The 17,799-nt window shown below is 53.5% G+C and overlaps 1 protein-coding gene and 1 pseudogene across 3 annotated transcripts; one reads left to right on the top strand and one right to left on the bottom strand.

Annotated features, from left to right (window-relative positions):
• LOC142930393 (serine/threonine-protein kinase Nek8-like) overlaps positions 1 to 17,799 on the top strand; it is a 38,297-nt pseudogene that overhangs the window by 15,014 nt on the left and 5,484 nt on the right.
• Positions 3,735 to 7,149, bottom strand: LOC116957764 (RUS family member 1-like). Of its 3 annotated transcripts, none has more exons than XM_032980109.2 (4): positions 6,335 to 7,149; positions 5,533 to 5,597; positions 4,789 to 4,941; positions 3,755 to 3,993 (listed from the first exon to the last, which is right to left on the bottom strand). In XM_032980109.2, exons 1-4 carry the CDS (start codon positions 6,454 to 6,456, stop codon positions 3,824 to 3,826), a joined length of 510 nt encoding a protein of 169 aa, XP_032836000.2. In that variant the 5' UTR covers positions 6,457 to 7,149; the 3' UTR covers positions 3,755 to 3,823. The 3 variants fall into 3 exon arrangements, 1 of the variants encoding a protein (XP_032836000.2); XR_012946349.1 differs by having other exon boundaries at positions 3,756 to 3,993; positions 4,789 to 5,012; XR_012946348.1 differs by lacking the exon at positions 6,335 to 7,149 and having other exon boundaries at positions 3,735 to 3,993; positions 4,789 to 5,012; positions 5,533 to 6,328.

Raw genomic sequence — 17,799 nt, 5'->3', positions numbered from 1 at the left:
TTGTCTCTCTGTGTGTCTCTCTGTGTCTCTCTGTGTCTGTCTGTCTCTCTGTGCGTCTCTCTGTCCCTCCGTGCGCATCTTTCCATGCGTCTGCGCGTGTCTCTCCAATCCCCCAGGGCGCCTCGGGTTGGGCAATCAGGAGCTCCACCTGTGCCCACAGCCGGTGGCCGTCCCTCCGCCCTACGAGCCGTGCACCGCGCACTGCGGCATCGACTGCTCCATGACGTCACCTTCAGTGGCAGGCTCCTGGCCTGCGGCAGCAACCGGTACGAGCTGGGTTCAAAGTCTCATTTCTCTACCACTGCTCCTCTGTGGTTTGTTTATCGTCCTTCCCCCGCACCTCCGATTAGCGCGATTGGCTACGTACGGTGCGAAAGAAGTTCAACGGGCGAAACTAAAACTATTAAACCAAACAATTTTTTTATTTTACCAGGTAATGCCCACTGAGCGATGTAGCTCTTCGTCAGAAGTGACCTGGCCACAAATGATAGCGCAACAAAATGGCTTAATACGATGTGGAAATGTATGGAGCCAAATACTCTAAACGCGTTTTTCTAAATGTGGAGGGAAAAACCGCAGGAACCGGAGAAAAATCCACGCGACCGCGGGGAGAGAAAGACGCGCAAATATACAGCAGCAGCAGCAGGCGTCAGGAATCGAACCCACGGCTCCTGCATTCCAGGCGAGGTAGTTAACATCTCCTAGCCACCGCCTACATACAAAGACAAATGATCTCCCCCCCTTCCCGTCACGTGTAGCCTTAACAGACTTGGGGCAAGAGCTGTTAGCGAGCACCTATGAAGGCCGGCACTGTGGCACACGAGGGGGTGGGTGGCCAGCACCACGCCCGGCCGCCTTTGTCTCCCCAGTGGCGATGGTTTACTACACACCACGCCAGGTACTCATTTGAGGCCGATTTGACAACTGCACCGGGACGTATGCCCCCCCTGGCCCCCCGCCGCCCCCCCCGCCCCCTCTACGTCTGCCCGACGCGAACCGCAGGTACAACAAACTGGGCCTGGATAAGATCTCGCACGACGGCGACGACGCCGCGTGCCCCGCGGAGCAGACGGAGGAGTCGCTGGTGCTCTCGCCGGTGCAGTCCAGCCCGCTGGACGGTGCCCGGGTGGTCCACGTGGCGCTGGGCACCGCTCACTCCGCCGCCGTCACAGGTGGGGCGCGAGTTGTGTTCAGATGCTTGAACAGCAAATATAAACCTTTTGCAAGGAATCAAGTTCCCGCATTAATCACACACGGTACTTGTTGTGAACGTGCAAACAAAAACACGCGCTGATAATTATACGTGGCGTTGTCTTTGAAACTGATTTGGCCGACACCAGAGACGGCCTTCGTTAGGGCATAGTCTCACCAGTGTCAGACCGGGGAACGACGCCAAAAGGCGAACATGATGTATGTCGACATTCTTTCGCACTGTACGTAGCCAACCGTGCTGATCAGATACTTAAATCTCCGTCTGCCTTGTCTTCGTCGCTCTCCTTCACCTCCGTCGTGTGCATCGTCCTCAAAATACCGAGCTGAGCAATTCTGCACGTAGCGCTCGTGCCATTGTGACGGACTCGGTCGTCAGTCGTGACGCGGTCAGTCGTGGCACGTTTGTAATCCACCAGGACGCACTCTCTCTGGTGTGTCCGTCTGTCCCGTCTCTCTTTGCCTCGTGTGTAGGGCGTCTCACTCCGCCTCCATCTCCCCCGTCTGTCTCGTCCTGTCCCTGCACCCCCCCGTCTTCCTCTCTTCGGTCACCGGCCCTGGCAAATTCTTTGCCGATCTCGCCACGTCTCGTCGTGCAGACACGGGCACGTGCTACACGTTTGGAAGCAACCAGCACGGGCAGCTTGGCGGGGGAGCTCGCACGAGCAGCCGGGCGCCGCAGCCGGTGGACGGGCTCGGCGGGGTGAAGGTGGTGCAGGTCACGTGCGGCGACGCCTTCACCGTGGCCGTCGCCGAAGGTGACGACGACGGTGCCGCTGCTGCCGCCGCCGTGTGCACGTGTGAACGTGCGCGTGTGAACGTGCGTGTGTGTGAACGCGCGCGTGAACGTGCGCGTGTGAACGTGCGCGTGTGAACGTGCGTGTGTGGGGAGCAGTAGTGTAGCAGTAGTGTAGTGAGTGCGCTGTGTTACGAACCCAGAGACACAAGTTCATTTTCCGCTCACGGCCACCAACACCGGTGACAATTATCTCAACCGGTCCTGGGCCTCTCCTAGGTTGCCATGAGGTGGTGCTGGCCACCCACCACCTCGTCTGTCGTGCCGGCCTAATATGGGGGATCTCTGTTATCTTTGTGTGTGTCTGTGCACTCCCCGCCTTCACCAACACGCACTGACCAGTGCGAAATAACCCTCACGGTGTGGGGGAGGTTCTCATCCAGCAGCTGAATGGTGAAAGGTCTGTAACCATGACCACCTTATGCTGGGGGGGTGGGGGCCTCTTTGCTCAGAGCACTTGGCTCAGACGCCCCACCATCAATATTGTCACTCCCGTGGTGATAAATTAAGTAACACTTTGTGTGGAGTCAGAGTTTGTTGTTTTTTGCACAGACTGGGCCCACCGCTGTAGGAATGGGGAATTTCCACCACCGGCAATGGAGATGAGCACTCAAGCAATGCTCCCTTGTCTCGCTGAAACATCCCCCGCTCGTGCGTGCGTGCGTCTCTCCGGTTTAGTTTCACGCAAGTCGCGCCAACGCGCGTTCACGCACGATGACTCGCGTTTGTGTCTTAAAAACCACGAGTTAACTTCGTTGCACAATGATAACCTGTGCAGATCCGTGCTCACGCGCGTGCGTGATTCTCTCGTGTGCTCGTGCCAGGAGGGCAAGTGTTCACGTGGGGGAAGGCCGCGCGGGGGAGGCTGGGCCGGACCGACGGCGAGGCCTGCGTCCCTGGGCCCGTGCAGCTCCAAGAGAGGTTCCCCTACGCGGTCACCTCCGTGTCCAGCCGGCACGGTAACACGCTGCTCTCCGTGCACTGCACCTCACAGTGCCGATGACAACGCCGCCGCTGCCGGCACGGCGTCGGCGTGACCGACGGTCCTGCGTCAACGCCCAAATTCCTCGCGGCGGCGGCGCCGGTGGCTTGCCCAAGCCCCACTCACAATGTTGAACATTGTGATGCCTCTGGAGCGACCATCCACCCATTGTTGATGTTACTGGGTGATTTTACTAATTTTGACCTTTGTTTTTAACTGCCAAACTGCTTGCCTCAATGTCACTAACATTACCAAGTTTGGTTATACCGAGAACTCCTCCTGGAAGGCCTCCCCATTGATGTTTGAGGGTTGTTTGACCATACCTCCCCACACTGGTCAATGTGGGTTAGTGAAGCGTGGGGCAGGACCACGTGGTGAGATATCCCTCGCCACGGATATCAGCCTGCGGCCAGGAATCGAACTCCGCTCACCGAACTCAGCGTGCCGACCGCTGCACCGCCGCTCCTCCCCAGGTTGGGCTAGGATGATCAAATGTGTGCTGGGATATATGTCGCGGGATGTGATACAAAATCACGAACAGTTCACTGTGCCACTGAACAAAACGTTCCGATTTTTTATTGTCAATACATTTGTATTTATATTTACGTGCGTGGAGCATTACTTACATACTCCACGGGTGGCACATTGGTTTACCTCTCCCCCCCACACAGCCCCCCCTCCTACTGCTTCCCCACACAGCCCCCCCCCTCCTGCTCCCCCACACAGCCCCCCCTCCTCCTACTCCCCATAGCCCCCCACATTTCTCCCCACGGGAACAGATGCCCCAAATTGAATAGTTTTTTCTCATGTCGCGCGAATCCCCCTTCTTGACGTCGTCACTGCGCCTTCTGGTGGCACTGGTGCCACTGTGCCCGCCACTCGTCGGCCTGCAGGAGGCTTGCCGAGATGGCCCAGCCGGCGCTCCGCAGCCCGGCGAGCACCTCCGGGAAGAGGCGCGTCGCGAAATCTTGAGACGCCGACACGCAGGGGTCGCCGGCGGTTATTTCTGCGCAAACGAAACGAGAGCCAAAGTAAACATCGAGATTCTTAAGGTTGAAATTTAGCAGCCGCCCGATGGGTTAGGTAAAAAAAACTGGTTGCCAATTTTTTCACGCATCGTCATCATCATCAAGAACCATGGGGCAGATAGCCCCGCGGGTGTCCACTGCACGTTTCGTCATTTGTTCCCATTTTCCTCTCTGTCATGTAGTGCTAGTATGGTCAAGCAGGGCCACACCTATCTGGCACCAATCTCTTATTTTGTGGTCATGAGATTCGCTCTGTTAGGTCTTCCTCTCTTTCCGGTTCCTTCCATTCTTCCCGAACAACACCATTTTTTATTACTTCTCTTTTTGCCATACCTCTTGGGTTCATTGCCATTTACCCAGAGAATCCCTCTCACCGAGCGAGTCTTCGGAATTTCGGGACTTACTGCCAAGTATGGAAATTTAAATGGAAAAATTTTTAATTGGCAACCTTCTGATTGCGAGCGGCACGCTGGAGCTCGGAGACAACGCCACTGACACGAGGCCCCAAGGAGCCTGCGTCTCTCCCCGCGGTCACTGCGTGGATTTATCTCCGGGTCCCTCCGGTTTTCCCCTCCACATTTAGAATCAACGTCACCACGCATTTAGAGTAGTTGGCTGCGAGAAATCTCCACATGATGATCATGATGATAAGCCCACATATCATTTGTGGCCAGGTCACTTGTGAAAAAACAGCTAGACAGCTCAGTGGGGCCTTGCCTGGAATAAAGTGCCCCCACTGTCACGTGCTATGCAGAAGGGCCGCTACGACTCGCCTCTCTGCAGCTGCAGGAAGCCGTCCCGGTGCTCCGCGGCCACCTCCACGGTGGCCCCGCGCGGCAGAGCGAGGCTCAACAGCTGTGCGTGGAAGCAGGCCCCGACGATGTCGCTCGCGCCGGACGAGTAGTGCAGGACGATCGAGACCGCTCCTGTACGACGCCCGCCCGAGAATCAGAGGCAGCCTCCACCCGTCTTGGCGAAGGTCGGGGCAAGGTGGCGTCTGTCGAGCGGCACCCGCCAAGGTCATCGACGAGGACGCGTGCGGCGGGAGGCCGCCCTGCCACGGGCCCCTGTTCTGGGTTAAGGGCTCCACGTCGAAACTCGCGAGGACCGTTTCCACCACGCCGCTCAGCGCGGGCTCACGAAGGTGCGGTGGTGGGTGGGGGTTCAGGTGTTGTACCGCGCGTACGTTGGAACTTCTTTCACACCGCATGTAGCCGACCGTGCTAATCGGAGGTGCGGGGGCAAGGACGACAAACTGAACACTGCAACACTCTAACAAGGTCAACGCTAATTAAAATTGCGAAGCGGTGAGAACGTTGACACGTGCTCCGTTCCTGGACACCGCTGAATCGACGGTCGGCACGGAGAACCGAGGTCTCCCTGGGCCGCCCCGTCCCGTGGGCTCCGGTGCAGTTACACCGCCTGCACACTCGACAGCCAAGCCACTGAGTTGCCTGTGGCACGGTCTGGCACGCAGCCGAACAAAGTCCCGGTCCCATGCAAGCTGCCGCACTCACCGCGCGCTTTGTTTAGTCGGAGGAGGTACTTCCTGTTGCTTGCATCCTTCGGTAGTTCACTTGCCCTGCAACGCAACAAACGTAGTTCATTAGCCCTGCAACGCCACAAAGGCCACACTGGCAAAGCGGACCGAACATGGAAACGGTCTCCAGCCAAGCGGAAACTGGGCTTTGTAAATGTTGGAAAGGGCCACGGTCAAGTCAAGTGTGGGAGCACACGCCCGGACGGCAGCATCCACTCTGGGTCGCTCAACCCCCAGGGGTCCCTTCCGGCAAAGCCCCCATAGCAAGCCCCCTTCCCCAGGGGTCCCTTCTGGCAAAGCCCCTCAAGCAAGCCCCCTTCCCCAGGGGTCCCTTCTGGCAAAGCCCCTCAAGCAAGCCCCCTTCCCCAGGGGTCCCTTCCGGCAAAGCTCCTCAAGCAAGCCCCCTTCCTATCCCCGAGTCTCGATCTGATGCAGCCTCGCGAGACCATGAGGCCATCCTCCTCGGCCTCTCCTCCAGCCCACGAGTTTCTCGAGCGCAGAGAATCCGGTGTGCAAGGGGTCAACGCGAAGGGGCAACTTCAACGCGAAGGGGCAGCGTCAATACGGAGGGGCAGCTTCAACACGGGGGGCAGCTTCAACACGGGGGGCAGCTTCAACACGGAGGGGCAGCGTCAACACGGGGGGCAGCTTCAACACGGGGGGCAGCTTCAACACGGAGGGGCAGCGTCAACACGGGGGGCAGCGTCAACACGGAGGGGCAGCGTCAACTGGGAGGGGCAAGCGAGGAGCCACGTGCTCAAGGTGTGGAGAAGCCTCACGTGGTGATGATGTCGGCGAAGGGAACGCCAACGTTGACCGTGAGGGATTTGCCGAAGGCTGTGGGAATCACAAAGCAGGCGGTTGCCGTCCGAGCGTCTCGCGTGTGGCATCCCTCAAACATTCCATTTCGTCTCTTTCACCGTTTTATTGCACTTACGCTGCCGGTGTCGTGTATGTTTGTATGTGTAGAGGAGTAAAATGGGGACGTGACGTCATGTGTGCCGTCCAGTGCAATGACGTCACGGAACGTGGCATCATGCACGCTGGGGGGCTCGATGACGTCATGTCTCGTCTAGTATTTAAGGGGGACCCCGTGACGAAAGCGGGGTCACTGCGGGAATGGGTAGAGTGAGAAGGGTGGAGAGGGAACCAGGGGTAGAGAGGGATCGACGAGAGTCAGGAGTGAAGCCGCTGGTAGCCGTAGGAGGTGCTGCTCTTCCCGGTCGGTGGGGTTGGCTAGTGCCCCCATCCGACTCGAGGGAGAGAGACCGGAGCTAGCCGGGCTGGACCAGGACTTAGTGTAGGACCCCTAACCCCTGGGAAGTTGTCCCACCCTTTGTGCTATTGTAATACACTTAATAAACCTTTGGCGAAAGCCCTTACCTTCAAGCCGTCTCCGAGTCGTCGTCGGGAACTCCTCAACACATGTATTACATTACGTGACTTCCGCACAGCTGTGATCGACGTAGCACTCAGAAATCTCTCCGGATTCGGTGTGCAGTGAAAGCGGTGGCCACCCTCTCCACACACCTGTTCACGCTCACACCTGTTCACACAGACAGCCGCTCACCTGTCCTCCTCTGCCTGCCAGGTATAAGGACCGGTCGCTGTGTTCCTTACAGCCCGGGCATACGCACCTGTGAGATCTCAGCCTGGTGCCCTGTGGAGAAGGCCACGGCCCCATGGTGAGGGACACCTCACACACACACACCTGCGTGAACACCTGTATGAGCACCTGTATGGAGAGCTGCATGGACACCTTTACACACAGCAAGGATCCCCCGTTAGTAGCGAGTCGCAGCACCTGTGAAGGCCGCCGGCACGACACACGAGCGGGGTGGTGGGCAGTAACCACGCCCGGTTTGTCTCTCTCCCCGGGTTGGTGATGTTTACACTCCGCACCGGGTATACATTTAAGGCTGAGTAGACCTAGGGGAAGGCCCAGGATGGGTTGAGACGCCCGTCACCTGGCGTTGGCTGCGAGAGAGAACTGAACTCGGGGGGGGGTTTGGTGGTTCGGAGCGCGGCGAGAAAGCCGCCACACAAAATAACCACGCGGCTCGGCAGAGGGGTCAGGCAGGAAGCTTCGCTGCTGCCAGCGGGATTACAGAGAGGAGCCCTCGTGGGTTTTCACTGCCGTTCGCTTCGGGGACACAGTGAGGCGTAAGCGTAGATTGAGGAAAGTATTTAACGGGGTCGGCTGGTTAAACTAAACTTTTTACGTGGTCTAACCCAAAAAAACGCATTATGGATTAAACTAAATTATCAACAATTTTTTTCAGAAGCGACCTGGCCACCCACAAATGATAGCTCAACGAAGTGTCGTCTCGTGTGGAGGAGATGCGTAGCCCCAGCGAGGAGGTTCTGTGAACTCGTGTGTGGTTACGAGCAAGCGTCGTCCCCGCTCTCTCCGCGTCTGTCCAGGAGGCCGGTGCTCGCCGGGGCTGAGAATTTCACAGTCTTCATCAAGAACACAATCAGGTTCCCCAAGTTTGACTTCAGCAAGTGAGACATTCGACACACGCATATATACACGCACGTATATATGCACAAAGACGAAGCTGCCCCAAATAGCCTTAACAGACTGTAGGGGCAAGTGCTGTTAGTGAGTCGCACCTGTGAAGGCCGGAACGGCACACGAGGGGGTGAGTGACCAGCACCACGCCCGACCGCCTTTGTCTCTCCAGTGGCGATGTTTACACACCGCACCAGGTATTCACCTGGGGCTGAGTCGTCCTACGTGTGATTGTACGTAAGTCACTGCATTGCACGCTTTCAGATACGCTTCTGCGGCTATCTGGAACGCTCTTCACTCCCCTACCAGGAAGGCACTGGAGCGGTGCACTTTTAAATCATCATCGAGATTGACAAACTCATTTATTTAGAACTGATTTGTGTTCAGTTTGTTGTCCTTCCCCCGCAACTCCCCATTAGCACGGTTGGCTATGTACGGTGCGAAGGAAATTTAACATACACATACATATACACATACATGCACATATACATACATACATGTTTTTTATGTTTTTTTTCAGTTTATTTATTTTGGTATAGCCCTGTGAGCCATTCGGCTCTTGAATCGGGTGCAACAACAACAAACAAAAAACTAAAACACGAACTAGAAAATATCTTAAAGTGACCATGTGACTGTGCAAACAGAAAATCCATGAAAAAACAGCAAAATATTCCTGAAAAAAAAAGCACCGTACACCAACGCTGTGTGAAAAAAATCCCAGTGGGATGCAAGTCAAACAACAACAACAACCACAAGAAAACTTATATTAAGGCCATCAGTCTAACGCCGTACTACAACAAAACAAACATGTCCAACCCAAAAAAACTTTTCGAAATCACCAAAAAATAAAGCCATAATTGCAACGTAACAGTGATCATAGGGACTGTGACCGAATTTCTACAATAAACTACATAAATAACATGTAACACCAAATCCTAGAGCCATAGCTGGCTGCATGAGTTACTCCACAACAACAGAAGCATCAGTCGGAGTATCAAATTTTGCACTGCACGTTTAAGATCAGCACGCTCAATCAAAATACAGATAATACTTTGCAGCGTCATCCGGAGCGAAACATTTTATTGTATTTTACGCCAATGAATAGCAGTGGCAGCAAGGGGTGTACAACTCCTCTAGAGCAGTTTTGAGAGAAGATCTCATTGGTAGCGATTCAAGTTGCAGTTTATTGGCAATAGCATTCCAGACCATGGGGGCATCAATAGCAAAGGCCCTTTCTCCAGTTTTTGTACGGCAATAGGGAATGTGAAGCTGGTAAATGAGCGAAGACCTGAGGTCAAATTTGTTCTTTGAAACAGAGGAGAAGATCCAGTAGGTAGTCTGCGGATTTTTTTGTAAGTACATCGTGAATAAATAAGATCTGGTGCACAAGCCGTCGAACATTACGAGATGTTAAGTTTGACCCAATGTAGAAATTATAGTGGTGAGTCCTATATGGGCAGTTCAATGTAAATCTTAAGGCCGAGTGATAGATGGAATCAAGCTTCTTCAGTACAGTACTTGAGGCTGATTTATACACGATGTCACAGTAGTCAAGTAGAGGCAGTATGGTAGCTTTTATCAATTCCAAACGGAACATTGGGGGGAAGCAGTGCTTGTGTCGATACAGAAAACCAATTTTTATTTTTGTCTTTTTACCAATATAGTCAATGTGATCTTCAAAATTCAGTAGTAGAATGCAAGCGATGGTAAGCGAGCACCTATTAAGGCCTCCATCACACACACACACACCTACATCGCACACACCTACATCACACACACACACCTCCATCACACACACCTACATCACACACACCTACATCACACACACACCTGTACTGCACATACACACCCACCTGCATTTTGCACACACACACCTCCATCAGACACACACACACCTTTACTGCACACACACACACTGCACACACACCTGTACTGCACGCACACACACCTGTACTGCATGCACACACACCTGTACTGCACGCACGCACACACACCTGTACTCCACACGCACACACACACCTGTACTGCACGCACACACACACACCTGTACTGCACACACACACCTGTACTGCACACACACACACCTGTACTGCACACACACACCTGTACTGCACACACACACCTGTACTGCACACACACCTGTACTGCACACACACACACACACCTGTACTGCACACACACACACACCTGTACTGCACACACACACACCTGTACTACACACACACCTGTACTGCACACACACACCTGTACTGCACACACTGCACACACACACACACACCTGTACTGCACACACACACACACCTGTACTATACACACACACACCTGTACTACACACACACACACACCTGTACTGCACGGCACAGTGGTGCGGTACAGCAACTGCTCCGTCACTGTCACTGCCACATCCACGTGACTCGAGGGAGCGCCAGAGGAGCCTCTTGTCTGGTGATATATAACAAAGGCAAAGATCCCCCGTGTAGCCTTCACGGACTGTTGGGGGCAAGTGCTGCTAGCGACGGCCGGCACGGCACCCTCGATGAGGCGTGGCCAGCACCACGCCCGGCCGCCTTTGTCTCCCCCAGTGTTAATGGTTACACTCCGCACCAGGCACTCACGGTACACCCTCACCCTGCCCTCGTCTCCGTGTGCCCCCGTGTCCACCCGTGTCCACCCGTGTGTCCGGCGTGCCAGGCGTAACGTGCTGGAGCGCGCCGAGGCGGACTACCTGAAGCGCTGCCGCTACAGCGCCACGGCCGCCCCCTACTGCCCGATCTTCCGCCTGGGCCAGCTGGTGCGCGCAGCCGGGGAGGACTTCCACAGCCTCGCCGTGGAGGTGGCGCCCTGCCTGGCAACACGCCGCGGACATGACTCACTACGTGTACACGGCGTGTACACCACGTACACACAGGGTGCATACTCCACCCCCTCCACTCCCAATGAGTGATGGGGCAGTTGTGGAGAGAATGGAGAGGTTTCTGTACCTGGGCAGTGTGCTTATGACCAGCTCCAGTTTGGCAGTCGATGTCTCACTTCGAATCAGTCCAGCGGCGTTATCTTTTCACTCAGCAGCTACAACACATTCCTGCGGAGGGAGCTGGTAGGAACGTTGGGTTGCTCGGTCAATGGCCAGGGTCAACGGCGGCACCACGTGGTGTATTCCGCAAATATGCCCGACTGTGAGGGCGGGCACAAGCCGGCGTGAGTAGGTTAAACGTTGAGTTTTATAAGGGCACCACGGGGTGACCAGCCCCTCCCCAACCAGCCCCACCCCTACCACCACCCACCCACCCAGCCCCACCCTCCCCACCCTCCCCACCCAGCCCCTCCCCACCCTCCACTCCCCACTCAGCCCCTCCCTCCCCACCCAGCCCCTCCCCACCCTCCCCTCTCTACCCAGCCCCACACCTCCCATTTTTGTATGCACGACGGACGGACGGACACAATAATCCCCTGTGGGCTGGTGTAACCAGGAGGTTCCTACCAGTATAATGCTGCTGTGTGGAAGCTGCCTGGCTTGTTGCTCCACAAGAATCTTTGGATCTTCGTGCCCACAGTGATATCCTTCCTTCTCTATGCTTACAAAACATGGAGCCCTGTAAAGAAACATCTTGGCTGGTTTGAAACATTCAGGCAAGCCTGTCCACGATCAATCCTGGGTTTAACCAGGCTGGATTGTGTGATGAGCTCACAGATCCTTTACTGATCTGGACAAAGTCCCATTGGTGAGATCCTCCATTGGCTGGGTCATGTAGCCCACATGCCAAACCACAGCATGCCCAAACAGCTTTTGTTCGGCCGGATAGAGAGGGCTAAACGAGCGTGGCATGGGCTAGAGAAGAGATGGCATGTGGTAACAGAGGATATGGAGCTGAGTGGACTTGAAACTTGAATTTGGAGTGGAGTTGCCAATGACTGGTACGAGCAGTGTCAAGATCGGCCTTTATGGAGACTTGTGAAGGACGCTGCTACTGGGCAGTTGGAGGCAGTCGCCCTCCAACACCACCGGAGGGCGGAGGAGCGACGCTCACAAAAACAAGTGTAACGTCGGGTGGCTAAAACACAGTGAGTTGGCACAGTGGGGGGCACAGCTGGTGCATCAACCAGTCGTCTCGGTCAGTCAAAATATGGCACCTGCTGGGTCTGTCCCGTGACCTCCCGTCAGCGAGCCTTCGACACTTCACGTGGCCGCAAAGTGCACCTGGCCTGGCACAGGCGCCGTGGTGACGTCACCTTCACTTAGTGGCGTATGGCGGGTATTGGTAATGCTGTGTTAATGCTGTGTGTGTGTAATGCTGTGTGTGTGTAATGCTGTGTGTGTGTAATGCTGTGTCTGTGTAATGCTGTGTAATGCTGTGTGTCTGTGTAATGCTGCGTGTGTGTAATGCTGTGTGTGTGTAATGCTGCGTGTGTGTAATGCTGTGTGTGTGTAATGCTGTGTGTGTAATGCTGCGTGTACAGGGTGGCGTTATCGGGGTTCAGATCGAGTGGAGCTGTAACCTGGACCGCCCAGCGAGTGAGTGCCACCCCGTCGACTCCTTCAACCGCCTCGACGCAGCGCGACCCCACCTCAATGCCTCCTCCTCCTCCTCGGGGTACAACTTCAGGTGGGCCCCTTCACTCTCACCATCTTCCTTAACCCCTCACCGTAACATTAACCCTCACCGTAACTCTCACCATAGCATTAACCCTCACAGTAACATTAACCCTCACAGTAACATTAACCCTCACCGTAACATTAACCCTCACCGTAACTCTCACCGTAGCATTAACCCTCACAGTAACATTAACCCTCACCCTAACATTAACCCTCACCGTAACATTAACCCTCACCCTAACATTAACCCTCACCCTAACATTAACCCTCACCGTAACATTAACCCTCACCCTAACATTAACCCTCATCCTAACATTAACCCTCACCGTAACATTAACCCTCACCGTAACATTAACCCTCACCGTAACATTAACCCTCACCGTAGCATTAACCCTCACCGTAGCATTAACCCTCACCGTAACATTAACCCTCACCGTAACATTAACCCTCACCGTAACATTAACCCTCACCATAGCATTAACCCTCACCGTAACATTAACCCTCACCCTAACATTAACCCTCACCGTAGCATTAACCCTCACCGTAACATTAACTCTCACCGTAACATTAACCCTCACTGTAACATTAACCCTCACCGTAACATTAACCCTAACATTAACCCTCACCGTAACATTAACCCTCACCCTAACATTAACCCTCACCGTAGCATTAACCCTCACCGTAACATTAACCCTCACCGTAGCATTAACCCTCACCGTAGCATTAACCCTCACTGTAACAATAACCCTCACCATAGCATTAACCCTCACTGTAGCATTAACCCTCACCATAGCATTAACCCTCACCGTAACATTAACCCTAACATTAACCCTTACCGTAACATTAACCCTCACACTAACATTAACCCTCACCCTAACATTAACCCTCACCCTAACATTAACCCTCACCCTAACATTAACCCTCACCCTAACATTAACTCTCACCCTAACATTAACCCTCACCCTAACATTAACCCTCACCGTAACATTAACCCTCACCGTAACATTAACCCTCACCGTAGAATTAACCTCTACCGTAACATTAACCCTCACCTTAACATTAACCCTAACTGTAACATTAACCTTAACATCAATCCCGAACTGCAACATTCACCCTAACCCTACCGTTAAAAAAAACAAGAACCCCAACCAACGAACGTTACGCGCTGACCAACACCGCAACCCTTCAACCCGCACCCTTTCGGCCCATGCAGATTCGCCAAATACTACCGGCAGGCGGACGGCGGTGAGCAGCGGAAGCTCTTCAAGGTCTACGGCATCCGCTTTGACGTCCTGGTGTTCGGCAAGGTGAGCGCCACACGGGACATGCGACCTATTTTATTCACGTTTCCCTTTTATCTTAACTTTGCGTGAAGTGGCCTTGAACGTTGTGGTACGAAATGCGCTCTGCTCTTTAAATAAAGATCGTTATTAGTTTCTTATTATTGTTTGGCCAGGTGACATCGTGGTAATTCAGGCACGAGTTCACGAGAATGAGACTTGGCCAGTTGCCAAATCTCAGCCTCACTCACAGACCCTTCTGGGACAGTCAAAAAAAGAAACAGTGACTCACTGCGAGACATCGTTAATAGTTATCCTAGTGATGAACTCGTGGTTTCTCTCATAGAAATGTGGAATTTACAGCTCTGATTGAGATGGGAGTGCAGCAAAAGCCAGTGTTGCACTGTACTTACTATGCTGCCCGTAAGTATGCTCTAAAACTTAATCAACTCTGCTCTGACCAGCATGGTGAAGTATGGTCAAATAACCCCCCCCCCCCCCTCAAGACCCACATGGTGTGTGGCGTGGGAATATCCTCATCCAGAAGTGGATTGACCCTGAGCTGCAAACGAACATATACATAATGAACTAACCATGACCCTTGACCCAGGCGGGCAGGTTCAGCATCGTTCCCACGGCCGTGAACGTGGGATCAGGCCTGGCCCTGCTCGGAGCGGTGAGACACATCTCCCCCTTGCTCTCCCTTTCTCTCTCCTCACTCTCACAGCCCCCACACTCTCCCACTTGCTCCCCGTCTCACTCATTCCCCCTCACTCACTCACTCATTCTCTCTCGCGTTTTGCAATGATTCAATCTGTGCATCATCCATTGTCCTAACCGCTCAGTCACAGGTAACAGCGTTCGCTAAATAGCACTCTTCCCCTCGCTCCCCCTCCCGCTCTTCCCATCTCATCTCCGCCCTCACATTTTCCTCTCCCTTCCCTCACTCTGCAGCTCCTTGCCAGCCTCACCCTCTCCTTGTCTCTCTCGCCCTCTCACCCCCATCTATTACGTCCTCCTTATCACACATCCTGACTGTACGTGTGAACAGTGGAACGTGTGTGCTACCCACGTGATCCGTATGTGTGTGACTGCATGGGCTACATGGTATATGTTAAGTTCAAGTTTATTTTGTTTCACCAGGTGTGAGCTCAAGAGGCAAGGACAAAGTCGCACTCGCAAGATTGTGTGAATGAGTGGGTGAGAGGAGATGGTGTGTGTGTGTGAACGAGTGGATGAGTGATCAGTTGAGTGAATGAATGAGTGGGTGACTGAGTGTTGATGAGTGGGTGGCTGAGTGGGTGAATGAGTGGGTAAATGAGTGGGTGAGATGGTGGGTGGGTGGGTGAATGAGTGGGTGATTGAGATGGTGGGTGGATGAATGAGTGGGTGCTTGAGATGGTACATGAGTGGGTTGGTGGGTGGGTGAGTGAGATGGTGGATGGGTGAATGAGTAATGGTGATTGAGATGGTACATGAGTGGGTGAGTGACTAGGTTGGCGAATGAGTGGTTCAATGAGACTGTGAGTGAACGGGTAGTGAGTGAGTGAGATGATAAGCGAGCGAGCTAGTTTAAGTTAAAAGTTTTTTTGTTTCACCAGATGAACTCAAGAAACCAGGATGAGTCTCAATTGCCAGTGATGGGTTGCAGATATTACAAAATAAAAACAAAGTACTGCAATGAAGCACACAGAAATCAGTAGAAACACAACATGAGCAATAACAAAATATTGGACAGCGTAAAGCAATATTAAGTCTTTTTTTTACTGTTCGCAGTACCCATAATAGAGGTTTTTGTGTTAGATTTTCGCCATCTAACCCAAAAACCTCTTAGAGTTAATATTGGTTGCGAATTCCTCCGTGTTAAACTGATCGCAGTACATTTACAATTAAGATACAGAGATGTGGAACAAATATAATACGTAAACAAACAAGGATATATGATGTCAAGTGCAATTGCAAATGAAGTTAAATCTCTACAACATGTATCTATGTGTTTGTTACAGGGCGTCGGGAGTTAAGTGTGGTTAGCGCACTGCGCTACGAACCCCGTGACCCGAATTCGATCCCAGCTCATGGCCAACATTGGTGACGAAAATCTGAACCGATCCTGGGCTTCCCCTAGGTCGACTCAGCCTTAACTTAGTATGTAAACATCGGCACATGGGAAACAAAGGCGGCTGGGCATGGTGCTGGCCACCCACCTCCTCGTGTTGCCACCAGCCTTACTAGGTGTTCGCTAAAAGCACTTGCCCCGGCAGTCAATTAAAATGCTATATGGGGGATCTTTGTCTTTTTTTTCGGATATGGTAACGGTAGTAAGTAGGTGACCTAAGTTCGATTCCTGGCCACGGTTAACATCAGTGGTGAGTGATATCAGAAGCGGTTCTGGGCATCCCCAAGGTCGACTAAGCCTTCAAATGTAAAGGTTGCCACCTGTCCTGCAGGTAGCAGTGATTGATTGGTACCACCGCTGCTGATGGACCACAGTGCTGACTGAAGAACGGCGTCTGGGTTTGGTCCACGGTGGAAAAAGGGTGGCGACCCCCTACTCATATGACTAGTAATAATGTAAATGTATAAAGCGCCCTTAAACAATCGCTGTCAGGGCGCTATGCATGGCAAGGCGGAAAATAGTTAACGACAACCAGGAGAAGAAGAAGTGAGAAGGACGTTTTAAACATAGATGTTTTTAGTCGAGATTTGAAGATTTGTCGTCTGTCTCGGAAGTCCGGACCGCGAACGGCAACGAGAGTTCCAGAGTTTAGGTGCCGCAATTGCTAAGACGCCGTCACCACCCTCCAAGTGTGAAGCCTGGAGCCCGTGGGGCAGTGAGCAATGCCGAATCTGAAGACCTTAACCATCTTGTCGCGGTGTGCAAAATATCAGCACTGGGGAGACAAAGGTGGTGGGCGGGGCGCGGCGCTAGCCGCACCACCCGCTGGTGCGCCGGCCTCAACGGCAGCGCTTCCCCCAACGGTCCGCGTGCGCTGTGGAGGGGGGGGGGGTGATCTTTGTCGTTGTGACTGTGCCACACAGGGGGCGTTTTTCTGTGACCTGGTGCTGCTGTACCTGAGCAAGCGGAGCCCCTTCTATCGGGAAAAGAAATACGAGGAAGCCAGGTGAGAGTGTGTGTGTGTGGTCTCTGCGTGCGGAGAACTATAAACTGAAACTGTTTATTTTACCAGGGTAAGTGCCCGCTGAGCTGTGTAGCTCTTTTTCAGAAGTGACCTGGCTATCGCAAATTATAGTTCAACAAAGTGGCTTGTCGCGTGCAAATTTATAGTGGCCAAATACTCTCGGCGCACGTTGATTGTAAATGTGGAGGGAAAAACGGGAGAACCCAGAGAAAAATCCACGCGGCCACGGGGAGAGCATGCAATCTCCAAATATATTGGCGTCAGGCTTGGGATCAAACCCACGACCTCCTGCATACCAGGCGAGAAAGATAACATTCCACCAGCCTCATTTGCAAGAGTGACATGGGGGGGGGCGGCATCAGTCCGCTGCCAGTAGTGGGTAAAGATTGCTTCTGCTCCCGTGTGTTTATGTGTAATTGTGTTGAGCGGTGGTGTAGCGGTTAGTGCGCTGCAGTATGTATGTTGAACTTTTTTCGCACCGTATGTAGCCAACCACGCTCATCGGAGGTGCTGGAGGACAAGCTGGTGACCCGAGTTCGATTCTCACTCACAATCCATACCAGTGACGACAATCTGAACCGGTCCTGGGCCTCCCCTAGGTCGACCAGCCTCAAATGTGTACCTGGTGCGGTGTGTAGTAAACATCGCCACTGGGGAGACTAAGGCGACCGGACGTGGTGGTGGCCACCCACCCCCTTGTGTGCCGTGCCAGCTT

This window comes from Petromyzon marinus, chromosome 38 (genome assembly GCF_048934315.1).
Source record: "Petromyzon marinus isolate PM22_M1 ecotype Great Lakes invasive population chromosome 38, UKy_Petmar_22M1.pri1.0, whole genome shotgun sequence".
NCBI lineage: Eukaryota > Metazoa > Chordata > Hyperoartia > Petromyzontiformes > Petromyzontidae > Petromyzon > Petromyzon marinus.
The sequence above is the reverse complement of the archived record's forward strand: the minus strand, read 5'-3'. Positions and strand labels throughout refer to the sequence as shown.

Coding starts and splice junctions, on each gene's coding strand:
- LOC116957764 (XM_032980109.2), bottom strand. CDS start 6,456: ATGTTTGAGGGATGCCACACGCGAGACGCTCGGACGGCAACCGCCTGC. Junction 4,942..5,532: donor CCGACTAAACAAAGCGCGCG/GTGAGTGCGGCA, acceptor GGCGTCGTACAG/GAGCGGTCTCGATCGTCCTG. Junction 3,994..4,788: donor CTTCCTGCAGCTGCAGAGAG/GCGAGTCGTAGC, acceptor TCGTTTGCGCAG/AAATAACCGCCGGCGACCCC.